At 42.5% G+C, this 13,015-nt stretch overlaps 1 protein-coding gene across 1 annotated transcript in view; it reads left to right on the forward strand.

Moving 5' to 3' along the window:
* Positions 1 to 4,453: 4,453 nt before the first annotated feature.
* The window catches only part of prkcz (protein kinase C zeta), a 105,283-nt gene continuing 96,721 nt past the window's right edge, over positions 4,454 to 13,015 (forward strand). Inside the window, exon 1 of the mRNA XM_023957084.1 lies at positions 4,454 to 4,742. Within this exon, the coding sequence (XP_023812852.1) occupies positions 4,666 to 4,742 (77 nt within the window). The 5' untranslated portion in view covers positions 4,454 to 4,665. The remainder of the gene's footprint in view (positions 4,743 to 13,015) is intronic.

Consider the following 13,015-nt stretch of genomic DNA (forward strand, 5'->3'; position numbering starts at 1 on the left):
GAACTTTTTGAAAATGAAATGTCAAATACCTTTTTCATTATAATTTTAATGAAGTGACAAAATAAGCTGTTTAAGTGGAAAATGAAAAACCATTTGACAGATTGATGACTCATTTTAATTTTGAGTCACAGCTTCATCGTGAAAATGAAAAAGCATTTCCAGTCTTGACTTTTATTTTGAATTATGAGACACATGTGCTTCCAAATACCCCCCACCCCCAGTCCAGGAGTGCATCCTTGTAGCACAGAGGCTCCTTGGTGAGCCACAGCCCAAGTATATGTGAACGCAGCATGTATGCATGTGCATTTCAACTAACAGCCCACCTGAACTCTCGGGTTGCATGGGGTTACAGTTACCTGATGATTGGGGACATGTGTTCATAGAAGACACATCTTCAAGTCAAGAAGACAAACATCCCAATGGCAGCAGGACGCTCAGTCAAGACATTCCCTCCTCTGGAAGCCTTTGCTGTGTTTGAAGCACTTTCAGATGTGGACTCGAGGAGCAGTGAAGAAGATTCTGTTGAAGAATCAGAGTCCATCCTCTGAGAACATGCCAGTACCAATGGATGAGACGTACACATAAAGACCAATGATTGCTGAGGAGGATGAGGAGAAGAAGCCTTCACCTGTAAAGGAAAAGTCCATTCAAGAAAAGCATCAACCTGTTGCAGACAAACAACGGTGCCAAAATGGCATGGTTACTGGAGAAAAGTCTTCCTGGTGGACTTGCATCAGCCAGGGCTGCCTGGTCCCCAAAACCTGTTTTCCTTAGATGTGTAATCACCAGAGAGGGGCGAGGGAGCCGAAGTGTGAGCTGTCCTGCACCTAGATCTAATGTGTAACTGGAGGGTCCAGTCATGAGGGTGACCACCACAACAATCAATTAAAAAGGGGAGGGGCACTGCAGCAGAACTTCCAGAGATTCTGGCTGAAAAATCCTTTCAGAGTCTCAGAAGGTTTTTTTTCATCTTTTGTCTTATAGATTTGTCATAAAAGCTGAGAGAAAACAGTTCAATGTTTCTATCCGCCGCTGAAGTGATGCAGCGCCCAGAAGGATGGACTAAACCGAAGTGAGCTTGAAAGTTAAAGTGTTAGCGGCGGAGAGTTGTCATGTTCCGCTGTGCAGTGACGGTTTTTGATATGGGCGGTCGCCTAGGGCAGAATTTTCCAGGGGGCGGCACGGACGAGGGGAAAAAAATCATTCATTATTTCCTTTCTCTAATTTGAATAGTGACGACATCCATTCTCGTTATCTGAAGGTTTAATTTAAATGTCAAACGGCGCCCTCTGCTGGACGACCCTGAAACTTGCGCCCTCACCTCTTTGCATAGTCTCTGGAACTTCAGGCAAAAAATTCAAGGGGGGGGGGATTCACCGATGGCTGGGTGAATCACACTCACAGGTAATTGGGAGTCTTTTTCAGTCTAACTCTGTCATTGTAGCTCAAACTACTTTCACACCAAATCACATTATGCATTCACCATGAATGTATTTTCAAACCCAATTCCAGTCTCCCAAACACTATGACAAGTATTGGTTTAGCCTGGGGGGTATTCCAGGAAGCATGTTTAAACTACCCTGACTTTAACCCTGAACTCTGCCTGAAATCCGCCTGAACTTGCTTACTCTGATGTAAACCTAAGACAACTTTATTAAACATGCACAATAATATTTGAAGAGTTAGGCTAAGGCTATTGTTAGCGTAAACGTTTAGTTCATCCAAACTAAATGTGTGCACTAAGATAATTAAATACAATTTTATATTCACTCATGTCCAATCAATTTTAATTAATTCCTTCACTCGTACTTTTATTAAAATAGCAAAAAACACAACATTATGAGCCGCTGTCACGTTATTTAGATATTTCTAATGACATATATTCAGTACTTTGTCTCTTATTCTCAGTATTATTAGAATTATTTTGTGGTTGTTCCTCAGCTTGTTGTCAGATATTGCATTAAATATATACAGCTGTGATCCCCTCTACTTCAAATATTTTGTAGGAATGTTCAGTTTTTCTATTCATATTAGATGCACTTCTAAAATATTTTTGGAGCAGCTGCTGTGGTCCCAGACGATACAGATGTCCCACAGCCATCTACCTCAGTCTGTCACTCAGAAGGAGACGGGATCACTTCAGAACCTCACTCAAAAAACGTTCACTTTGAATGAACATAAAAAAATTATGGAAAGGATTTCCACATGATTAGATTGCGTTACATGAACAAAAATGAATCATGTTGGTCCTACTTAATGTTAATATATTTAGGTTGGGTCAACTTAATGTATTTAGGTTGGGTCAACTTAATGTATTTAGGTTCAAACTAATAAATTTAAGTTGATTCAATTTAAATACAGCAGTTGCACCCAACTTTAAATTGATATTGTTGCTCACTCTAGAAAGAAGAAAGTTGATCCAATTTAATTGAATCACTTGAATTGGTCACACATAAGAAAATTAAGTTTATTTAACTTAAATTTCTATTTTTTTCTTTAATTTCATTTACACATCTGTAATTGATACTTTGTTCCAAAGTTACAACCTGTGGGTCTTTTAATTTTCATATCAATGACATGAATTACCCAGCAAGGTCCCACATCACAAGCCAGGAGCTCAATTGCCACAAACTCTGTGTTAAGTATTGGAACATTAGCATTCTACCACACCAGGGGGTTGGTCATCATCCTCTACCAAACTTTAACTCATGGTGCAAAAAAAAATAAACATAACAGTTTAAATCACTAGTTAAAACAGAGTAAAACAGCTAGACAATAAAACCCAGGGACAAAAACTCACACTTAGAGCCCAATCTGCCCAGATAGACAAAGAAAATGGTATCCCACAATTCCTTGCGATTACTAATGCATCCAATTTAATGGTATCACGTTGGATCAACATGATTGAAATTAGTAACTTTTAAATGGATTATTTTTATGTACAATCGACATGATTCATTCACGTAAGATTTACAAACATAAAATTTTCTGGTTGAAATGACAAGTTACTTTTTCGTTAACTTAATTGGCTGGTAATTTCCTTTTTTTGAGTGCTGTTTTGGGTCAGGATGCAGAACCAAACATTTCCACAGACGCTGAAGGCCCATTTGCATCTGATCCACAACAGCAAGAAACATCAGGTTTGCACATCATTTAAATTACTAGTGTAGTAGATATGATATGTATTTTTATAGTCACAGTGTGAACATAATTTCATGAAATGTATGATAATCCATACTGCCTCAAACATTTATTTATTCACAATATATGTGACTTTTTTAGGATTACAAACACAAAAACATCCACATCCATTACAGAGGCTTCAGTGGATGAAGAGCTGCCCCCTGACCCACTAACTGCCCCTCATGACTGACAGGAATCCAACACATCTGGTTTGCAGAGGAGGAATTCAGGTTCCATCCACATTTGTTTCTCTCAAGAATGAGAATGATAGAGGAAGCTGCCATCAGCAGTACTTCAGATGAACTTTAGTTAGTGGAGGAGAGGAGAAAAAACGTGGTTGGTGTACTTAAAAAAAAGGTTCTCGTGTTTTTGCTGCAGACCTTTTTCCAAAAGGAAAATGAGTTTAACAGACCCTGGATTAATGCCAGTTCTTTGATCACCTCACATGACAATAGATCCTATCCACTGCATGAAAACTAGAAAAGAATTAGATGTGAGGATAAGAAAGCTTAAGCTTATCAAAATGTTCCTAAGATCATCCAAGGCTCAAGATCAGCTACCTGGTCTGGTAGCTCTAATCATCAACCACTGAGAAACTAACAAACCAGGGTTTGACTGATGACTTTGCCCGTATTAATGCAAGACTGACACATTTTTAGTTTAAGAGAAGCAGACCAAGTTCATAGTGTAAGCTATGAGAATTTTTAATTTAATATTATGTATGTAGCCCAATATTAGCAAAGTTGTCTCAATAAGCTTCAAGCTTAAATTGCACTAGTTGTTAATAGATTTTTTACATGGAGGTCATTTCAAGCCTCAAGCAAACATGTGTGTTGTTATCCTTGTAAGACTTATTGTTACTTTTGGTATTTTTTTTCCAACAGTCCTATAAGCTGTACGAATTTACAAGCCTCTGGTTGCTTTTTAAAATAATTGTTAATAGTGAAATATTTGAACCATAAAGTAAACCATAATAAGCTGTTGTACTTTTCTGGGTAGTAACTGGGGGAAACTGAGGGGCGCTACTGGTGTGGCTGCCAGAACCGCCACTCCCGCTGTGGGTCGCAGCGGACCCGCCGCGAGGAGCGGAGCGGGACAGGTGAATTCTGACCCCCGTAACCATAGAGAGCCACAGAAATCTATCAAGCTGCGAAGTGAGCAACCTACAGTTGTGCTTTCAAAATAAAAGCATCGGCCTCTTCCTCAATGCTGCCGCTGCCTATCATAGTTTCAATTTGTCTTATTTTGAAAGTGTGGAGCGGAAATGGCCTAGTAGTTATCGAGAGCTTGACGGCTCCACCGTCTCCGAAGCCTTTAATGTTTCTGCACCGTAAAAAAACTTCAAAACCGCTCCGTTAGTTTTCTTTCCGGAAGTTTCCTCCCGGGTCCGCGCGGGATAGTCGCGCTGAATGCCCCGCAGCGACCCGCAGGTTGGGTTCGTCAAAGTTTGGGCCTGTCCCGGGACTTTCAGCAAACTGCGGGATGGACGCGCTGACGTCGAACGGATCCATCATGGACCTGGCCTCTAAGGTGGTGAAGATAAAAGCGCACTTCCGCGGGTAAGTGACCTCCTCCGGCGCGTGGACACCTGCGGAGCCAAGGCGGCGCGCGGTGTAGCGGGCCGGGCCGGGCCGGGCGCGCGGGCACACCTGCCGCCACAAGAATGAGTAAAACAAAAACACCGTTTCTGACTTTCTCACTGCAGGAAAGTTAAATAAGTCCACAAGTGAAAGCAGTGTGACCTGCTGGTCACCAGAAATATCAGACACTGAAAGGTTTGATGGACTTTCGGTCCCAAAGCCTCCATTCTCCTTCAGTTCGGGACATGAAGGTGAGCGCCGCAGTGGCTGATGGGTGGACTCTGACAGCAGGAACCCCAGAACGGTTCCTTCAAACCTGTCTGAGGAACTGGAGGTTCTTCACCCACGCAGGTCAGAGAACAGGTGGAAGTGAAGCAGAAGGACGTCACTAACCATGATCTAAAGGGAGACACGTGAACGCCTCTCCCAGTGTGTGTTCATCTGAACAAACCAGTAGTTGATAGAAATGAGTTTTATTTTGCTCTAGTTCAGAGGTGAACTTTCATTTCCTGTGTCTCCATTGATCTTTGAGCTTTGAAAACATCCCTCCTTGTGGTTTTAATGAGCTGTAGTTGTTGTGGGACCAGCGGTTGCCGGGGCGACCTGCTGCCTGGACTGAAGTTCATTCTTGCAGTGAGGAGTCCGGCTCTCCCTGTCACCTGAAGCTGAGGGGGAGGAGAGCTATTCTGATGAGGAGAACAAACATGATGAGTCTGGAACTAACCTTTAGCTTTGGTTCTCTATCCCACACATGAGGATTGAACAGGAAGTCTTTAAGCATCTATATTAAAGCAAAACTAATCATTTTAGTTCATATTTGTAATAAATCTTTGTTAATGATCCAAACTATTGACATATTAGATGTTAGATGCTGGCCTCCTATGTAGACAAGGGTCATTTGGACTAGGGCTGGGCGATATGGCCTAAAAATAAAATCTCTGATTTTATACTTTTTAATTCGATTTTAAGATTTTTCCCCCCGATGTCCCCCCCCCCCCCCCCCTTACTTAAGGAAAGCAATAAGTACAAACGGCAGACAACTTAAAGCAAATTTTGCTTTTATCTAATCAAACGCAAGACAAATGTAACCCCCATTTCTGGGATGAATAATAAGTACATGAACACACTCTTGGAATCAAAGTCCCAGCTGGGTTTTAAGTCACACTTTGTAGTCTAGACTAAAAGGAGACAAACATTCACCTTGAGAGTAGCACCATTTTCTAAAGGATTAACATTACAGCTCACATCTGGGATCTAAGGTTTTAATTCAATTAATAAACCCCGTCTTCTCCACGGTATCTATGGGTACCATCTCTTTGGCTATATGCCACCGTGCCCCTTTCATAGGGATGGGTACCGTGCCCCGGTATTGAACGAGCCCCGGGGCAACATTCTTCAAGACTGCAGTATCGTTAAGATCTGACCTCAACGGTTCTGCTATCTGTACTAGAGAAGTCGCATTTTTTCTGTGTCCCACAAGATATAAACAAGAGCTGTGACGGTGTGGGATTTTTTTTTTTTTTTTTTATAACTTTATTTATTGAACATTTTCTGTATTAAACAGACATACAGAGTGTAAAATGAAATGTAAAAAAGGCAATGTGTAAAAATAAACACTCACATGTCAACCCGTCCCACCCACCCCCGTCAACAACCCCCAGAGGCCAAGTCAGACACAAAAAAAATAAATAAATAAATAAAATAAATAAATAAAAAATAAAAAAGTAAATAAATAAAAAACACAAACCACTTGGGCTTTTTTTTTTCTTTTTTTTTAAAATAAGAAATACGTCCAGAAAAAAAAAAAAAAAAAAGAAAAAAAAAAAGGTAATTAAATACGTAGTAATAAGTGAGAAAACCAGGGTAACAGCAGTGGCTTTTTGTTGCACTGGTGCTCAGTCAGCCTCCAGATTGTGAGGAAATGTCAAGGAGTCCACATATTGTAGGAAAGGGCTCCAGGTCTCATGAAACACCCTGAGTGAGCCATGAAGTGAGTACCTAAGCCTCTCAAGTTTGAGATTGTAAAGCACCTCGCGGACCCAGCGGACATGCGAAGGGGGACGGGGGAGCTTCCAGTTCAGCAGGACCAGCCTGCGTGCTAATAGGGTGGTAAATGCAACGGCCCGCTTTAGTGCACTCGGCGTGTCTGAAGTTGGGGGGAGACCAAATATTGCCGACATGGGATTTGGTGTGACGGTGTATCTGTAAGCCCTCGTTAGTGTATCAAATACATCTGTCCAAAGAGCTGCGATCACTGGGCATGACCAAAACATATGGGCATGATTGGCAGGAGAGAGATGGCATCTGCTGCAGGCATCACTAATAGAAGGATAGATTTTGGCCAGTCTGGCATTGGTGTAATGGACCCTATAAACAATCTTACATTGAATCAATCTATGGCGGGCGCAAATAGAGGACAAATGGACAAGAGACAATGCCGACCTCCATTGTTGTTCCGTAATGTTAAGGTTTAGACCGTCTTCCCACGCAGTTTTGACAGTATCGGACGGCTTTGAGGATGCTGTCCAAATTGACTTGTAAACGCTTGAAATGCATCCATTAACAAAAGGGTCTTTGGAGAGAAGAACATCCAGAAGAGTTTCTGGTGGGCGATTTGGAAAATGAGGAAACAGTTTTTTAACATAGTCCCTGATCTGGAAGAAACGGAAGAGATGCTGATTCGGGAGGGCATATTTCTTTGACAATTGTTCAAATGAGGAAAATACATTGTTAGTGTATAAGTCAGAGATTGATTTAATCCCATTCCTGTGCCATAGTTTGAATGACAGATCTGTTTTGGACGGATCGAATCTGCAGTTTTTGTAGACTGATGTGAGGACTGTGGAATTTATAAGGCCGAAATGTTTCCTGAATTGACTCCAGATTTTCAAAGAAGTGGACACCACTGGGCAGGTATGGACACTGGGAAGGGGAAGCTGTGCACACAGTATTGAGCGCAGACAAAATTCTGAAGATTTCCCTTCCAGCTGAGTCCAGCTTGAAATGGCCTCATTGTCATCGTTCATCCAGAAAAGAAGTTTCTGGATGTTTGCTGCCCAATAATAAAATCTTAGGACTGGCAGGGCCAGTCCTCCCTCATCCTTCGGGGCTTGTAAGACTGATTTTCGGATACGAGCCGGCCTGCCCGACCATAAAAATGATGAAACGGTCCTGTCTAGCTTGTCAAAAAATGATTTGCCTAGGAAGATTGGAAGATGTTGGAATAGGTAAAGAAACCTGGGAAGGACGGCCATTTTGACCAGACTAACCCGACCTGCAAGCGAGATCGGCAGAGCTGACCAACGTAAAAAATCCCTCTCTGTCCTGTCAATCAGGGGGGTAAAGTTTGTATGGTAGAGCCCAGACAATAATGGGGTGACCTGGATGCCTAGATATCTGAACCCACCAGGTGACCACCGAAACGGAAAAGTAGAGGAAGGGATCATTCGGGCTAGGTCATTGATAGGCAAAAGTTCGCTCTTCTGATAATTAAGTTTGTAGCCAGATATATTGCTATACTCTTGTAGGATATTAAGGATGATGGGAACGGAGGTGATAGGGTCTGAAACGTAAAGCAAAAGATCATCCGCATATAGCGAGACCTTATGAACTGTGCCTAGACGCTTGATGCCAATAAAGGCTGCTTCTGAGCGTAACCAGATGGCCAATGGTTCAATAGCCAGAAGAAACAACAAAGGAGAAAGAGGACAGCCCTGCCTTGTGCCACGATGTAAAGAAAAGGAAGGAGAAAACGTATTGTTAGTGCGAACTGAAGCTTTGGGGGAAGAGTAAAGCAGTTTAACCCAGTCGACAAACCCTCCCCCCAGTCCAAATCGGGATAGAATGTTAAATAGAAAGCTCCACTCGACCCGATCGAAGGCTTTTTCTGCGTCAAGAGAGAGAATGACCTCAGGCATTACAGAGCAAGGCGAAGAAATTATGTTAAAAAGGCGTCTAGTATTACACGACGATAATCTGCCCGGCATGAAACCTGTCTGGTCCAAATTTATGATGGTAGACAAAACGCATTGTAGACGGGAAGCCAGAATTTTAGACAGAATTTTAAAGTCAACATTGAGAAGGGAAATGGGTCTGTAACTGCTGCAAAGTAGAGGGTCTTTGTCTTTCTTAAGGAGAAGAGATATTGTGGCTTCTGAGAGAGTGTTTGGAAGGCAGCCGGAGAGAAAGGCTTCATTATACATATCTTTTAAGAAGGGGCTAAGCACGGAGGAAAAGGTTTTGTAGTATTCAGTGGTAAAACCGTCAGGGCCAGGTGCCTTACCACTTTGGAGTGATTTGATGGCCTCAGAGACTTCTGCCGTAGTGATGGGTTTACCTAAAATTTCAGCATCCTCATCAGTGACACGTGGAAAAGTAATTTTATCAAGCGCAAGATCTGGAGAGTGTGGACACTCAGATGTATAAAGAGTCGAGTAGAACTTCGCAAATGTCTCGTTTACACTAACTGGGTCTGTGATCGTCACACCCGCTGGAGATAATATTGCTGGAATAAGCCTAGAAGATGCCTCAGCCCTTGCCTGGTATGAAAGAAGCTTCCCCGCCTTGTCACCCGATTCATAGAAACGTTGTCTGGATTTAAGCAGCAGCGTTCTGACCTCCGTGGTAGAGATAAGATCAAGCTCTGTCTGTAGTGCGAGTCGTTTCTTATACAAGTCTGGATCAAAACTAGCAGCTAATAATTGGTCTGTGTCCTTGATGTCGTTCAGAAGTAAATTTGTACGAGCAGACTCCACTTTCCTCTTATTAGAAATAAAAGAAATCAGTTGACCTCTAATGTACGCCTTTGAGGCCTCCCAGAGATTGCTTCTATTTGTTTCTGGCAGGTCATTAAATTCAAAAAATAGAGTTAGTTGTGATTGTATAAACTCTTTATAGGATTCCTCAGCTAGGAGGACGGCATTGAACCTCCACTGGTTCAACAGGCGAGGCCGGGAGAGTATGGCCAGATCAAGAGAAACCGGAGAATGGTCTGATATAGCTATACCGTGATAGTCGACAGAAACCAGATTAGACAGAAGTCGTACATCTAAAAGAAAAAAGTCAATACGAGAAAAGGTGCGATGAACATGAGAGAAGAATGAGAACGATTTTCCCCCCGGGAATTTATGCCCCCATGGGTCAGTAATACCGAACTGTTGAGAGAGAGTCGATAGCATTTTGGCTGCTCTAGTAGGGGGGGCAGAAGTGTTAGAAGATCGATCAAGCTGCGGATCCTGCACAAAATTAAAGTCACCACCCATAATTATATAGTGATTTTGGAGATCTGGAAAAGATGAAAAAAGTTTTTTAACAAAAGCACTGTCGTCCCAGTTAGGGCCGTAAACACAGATGAATAGAAAGGATGTTAGTTGAATCTTCCCAGAAACTATTACATATCTGCCATTCGGGTCTAGCACTGACTTTTCTGCAATAAAAGGAAGATCCTTATGGAAAATTATGGCTGCACCACGGGCCCTGCAATTAAATGTGGAGTGAAAGACTTCCCCCACCCAATGTTTTTTAAGTCGCACAACTTCCTTATTGGGCATGTGAGTTTCCTGGAGAAAATAAATATCTCCTTTAAGGCGATTTAAGTGGGTCATTACTCGCCCCAGTTTTGTAGCGACGGTGTGGGATTTTTGATCACCGCCAGATGAAGCAGCAGGAGTCGCGGTCAACCGCACCCCGCGCAACCCCCCCCCCCCCCCCCCCCCTCCACCGCAAATGTATACCGGTACAAGTCATAATTGCAACGCAGTATTCTTTATTAACAAATAACTGTAACAACTAACTATCTAACTAATGAAATAACTATATAGGTGTTGTAGAATGAGGATGCGTGTGTGTTGCAGAGGAATGAGCACATGCCATGCGAGAGTGAGTGACAGCGTGCACAGGTGTTGGGGTGCGTTCATGTTTGGAGTTAGGGAGTGAAGGAGAACAGTAATAAAAGGTTTCCCCCAGGTGTTGGAATAGGTTTGTGGTGCTGCTGCCTTTGACTGTGATGGGCTGTAGGGCTATGTTGTAGCGTGGGGGTGGGGGGGGGGGGGTCTCTTCTTCCACGTCTGTGGCAGTAAAGGATTTTATTCCTGTCTTGGGAACAAACTTCCCTCTCTCACCGGTAGCCATGCTGTCACTTGTTTCATGTGTGCTAGGATGTTGTTGTTTGTCGCTTGCCATACCGCCGTGTGAAACCAACGCTACGGAAGCTCTGGGGAGCCAAAAAATGCGCCATTACACAAAAACTTGATTTAGTTATTTTTTAAATCGCCCGTAACAAAGAATTCGAATTAATTCATTCAGTCGATTTTTCACCCAGGCCCAATCTGGACTATAATTAAAGTTCTGTTGACTCTAACTTAAATTAAACTGTTGCAGTGAAACAGAAACGATGTATTTAGCTGTTTTGTTATTATTTCAACCGAGAGTTTTCCTCATATCGTGCAGCCCTGATGATGATGATGATGATGAATGGTTGCAGGTCTAAATCTGAGAGCCTCCTCACCATGAGGTGTTCCTGGGGTCTGGACCCTGCGGTTCCTGGTTTCTGCTGAGAGCTCACTGTGTTGCAGTGAGCTCTCAGCAGGACCTTCATGAGGCTCTGAAGGTTCTCTGCGCGTCCAGGCGTCACGATTCTTCTCTCAGAAGTTACTGATGGTGGAGTGGTTGTGTTGGGGGATGTAACTGTTTTTGGGGACAGACCCTGTACATGCCTCTGGTGGGTTTGGCCAATGACTGAAGAGATTTTCAGTCATGTGCTTTGGTTTACAAGCTTTGGTTTGTAACAGAAATGTCCGCTTTACTGCAGTCTGAAAAAAGACCCAACGCAAGAGTCAAAACTTGATCCGGACCAGCGGACTTTTCCAGTCTGAGTAGACCCTTAGACCACTGCGTGTGTCTTTGTGGTCCTGGTGCTGAACATCAGGAAATAAAAATGTTTACTTCTTCTCTACAATAAACTCTGCATTCCCATCAATCAATGGAGCAGCATCTCACTGCTGTTGATCTAATGTTGATCTATTTTCCTTCATTCCATCAGATTTACCTTTTTCGTTTTTTGATTTCCAGACCTGGGAAGATGATCCGGGGGGGAACAGAAATCCAGATGATTTCCCACTTACTGTTAGAGGTTTCTGTCCAGATCTTCTACTCGTCTAGTAATTGCATCATTTGACAGACTTATTTCTCAAACTTTTTCTTTTGTTCTGGACAAACAATGTCAGCTACTTTCAGCATACATTCTTTTACAAACTCCCCATCAATTAAGGGCTTGCTTTGCCGGGCCATTTCCAAAGCTACAACGAAGCTACTAGCTTCTGTCACAGCTTCACTGGATTTAGACATTTTAGTAAACAACATCTGCTGTGCAGCACAGCCTTGTTGTAGTTGTTGGAGCTTATTGCTGCACTCCTCACCGGAAAATTTGTCATAGTTTTGATGATTTGTAACATAGTGATGATTCAAATTGAATTCTTTTAGCATTCCATTTAGCTGCTTGCAAATCAGGCACAGGACTTTACAAAGTAAGTATTTGACCACTAAGCTTGAAAGCGCCTTTCTCCTCGCCAACACAAAGTTTTTCCTCAAAGGAACCGGCTCTGGCTCTCTTTTATTGAGGGCCACAAAAACATCTTTGAGAACATCTGTGTTAAAACCTCTAAAAAATGAAAGTCCCGCCCAGCTGCCTCACCGGATTTGACATGCATAAACCGGCCAATCAGATCAACCAAAAGGTTACCGCCCCCAAGTGACAAACACACCCCCTGAACACTGCTAGCAAACCCAGTGAGCCCGCAGGAGCGCTGCTCAGTTAGATTACAGCCCTGCAGTTGTTGAATGCGGGTCGCTCGGTTAGCATTGCGCTTGCGCGGTTGTAAAGTTCGCTCTAAGTTCCCAAAAACACTCGCTCAGTTATCTTTGCACTCGTTCAAGCAGCCATGAAACGCCATAGTTTTCCCATGAAACTTTAAGTGGATGAAAGGAAACTTCTGGATTAGGGCTGCACAATATGAGGAAAACGCACGATAGGCAATATTAGTGATCAATAATGCGATGACGATATAACCTGTGATAAATGAAAAAATAGCATAAGCAACAAAAAAATTTCACTGTAAAAGTTTACGGTAATTTAAATTAGAGTTAAAATACCTCAAATGACCTTTGTATAATTAGGAGGGCAACATCCAACAGAAAAGCTCCATCCCATTGGTCAAATGCATAAAGGGATTTATTCAATTCATTAAAAAGTTCAA

This window comes from Oryzias latipes, chromosome 7, assembly GCF_002234675.1.
Source record: "Oryzias latipes chromosome 7, ASM223467v1".
NCBI lineage: Eukaryota > Metazoa > Chordata > Actinopteri > Beloniformes > Adrianichthyidae > Oryzias > Oryzias latipes.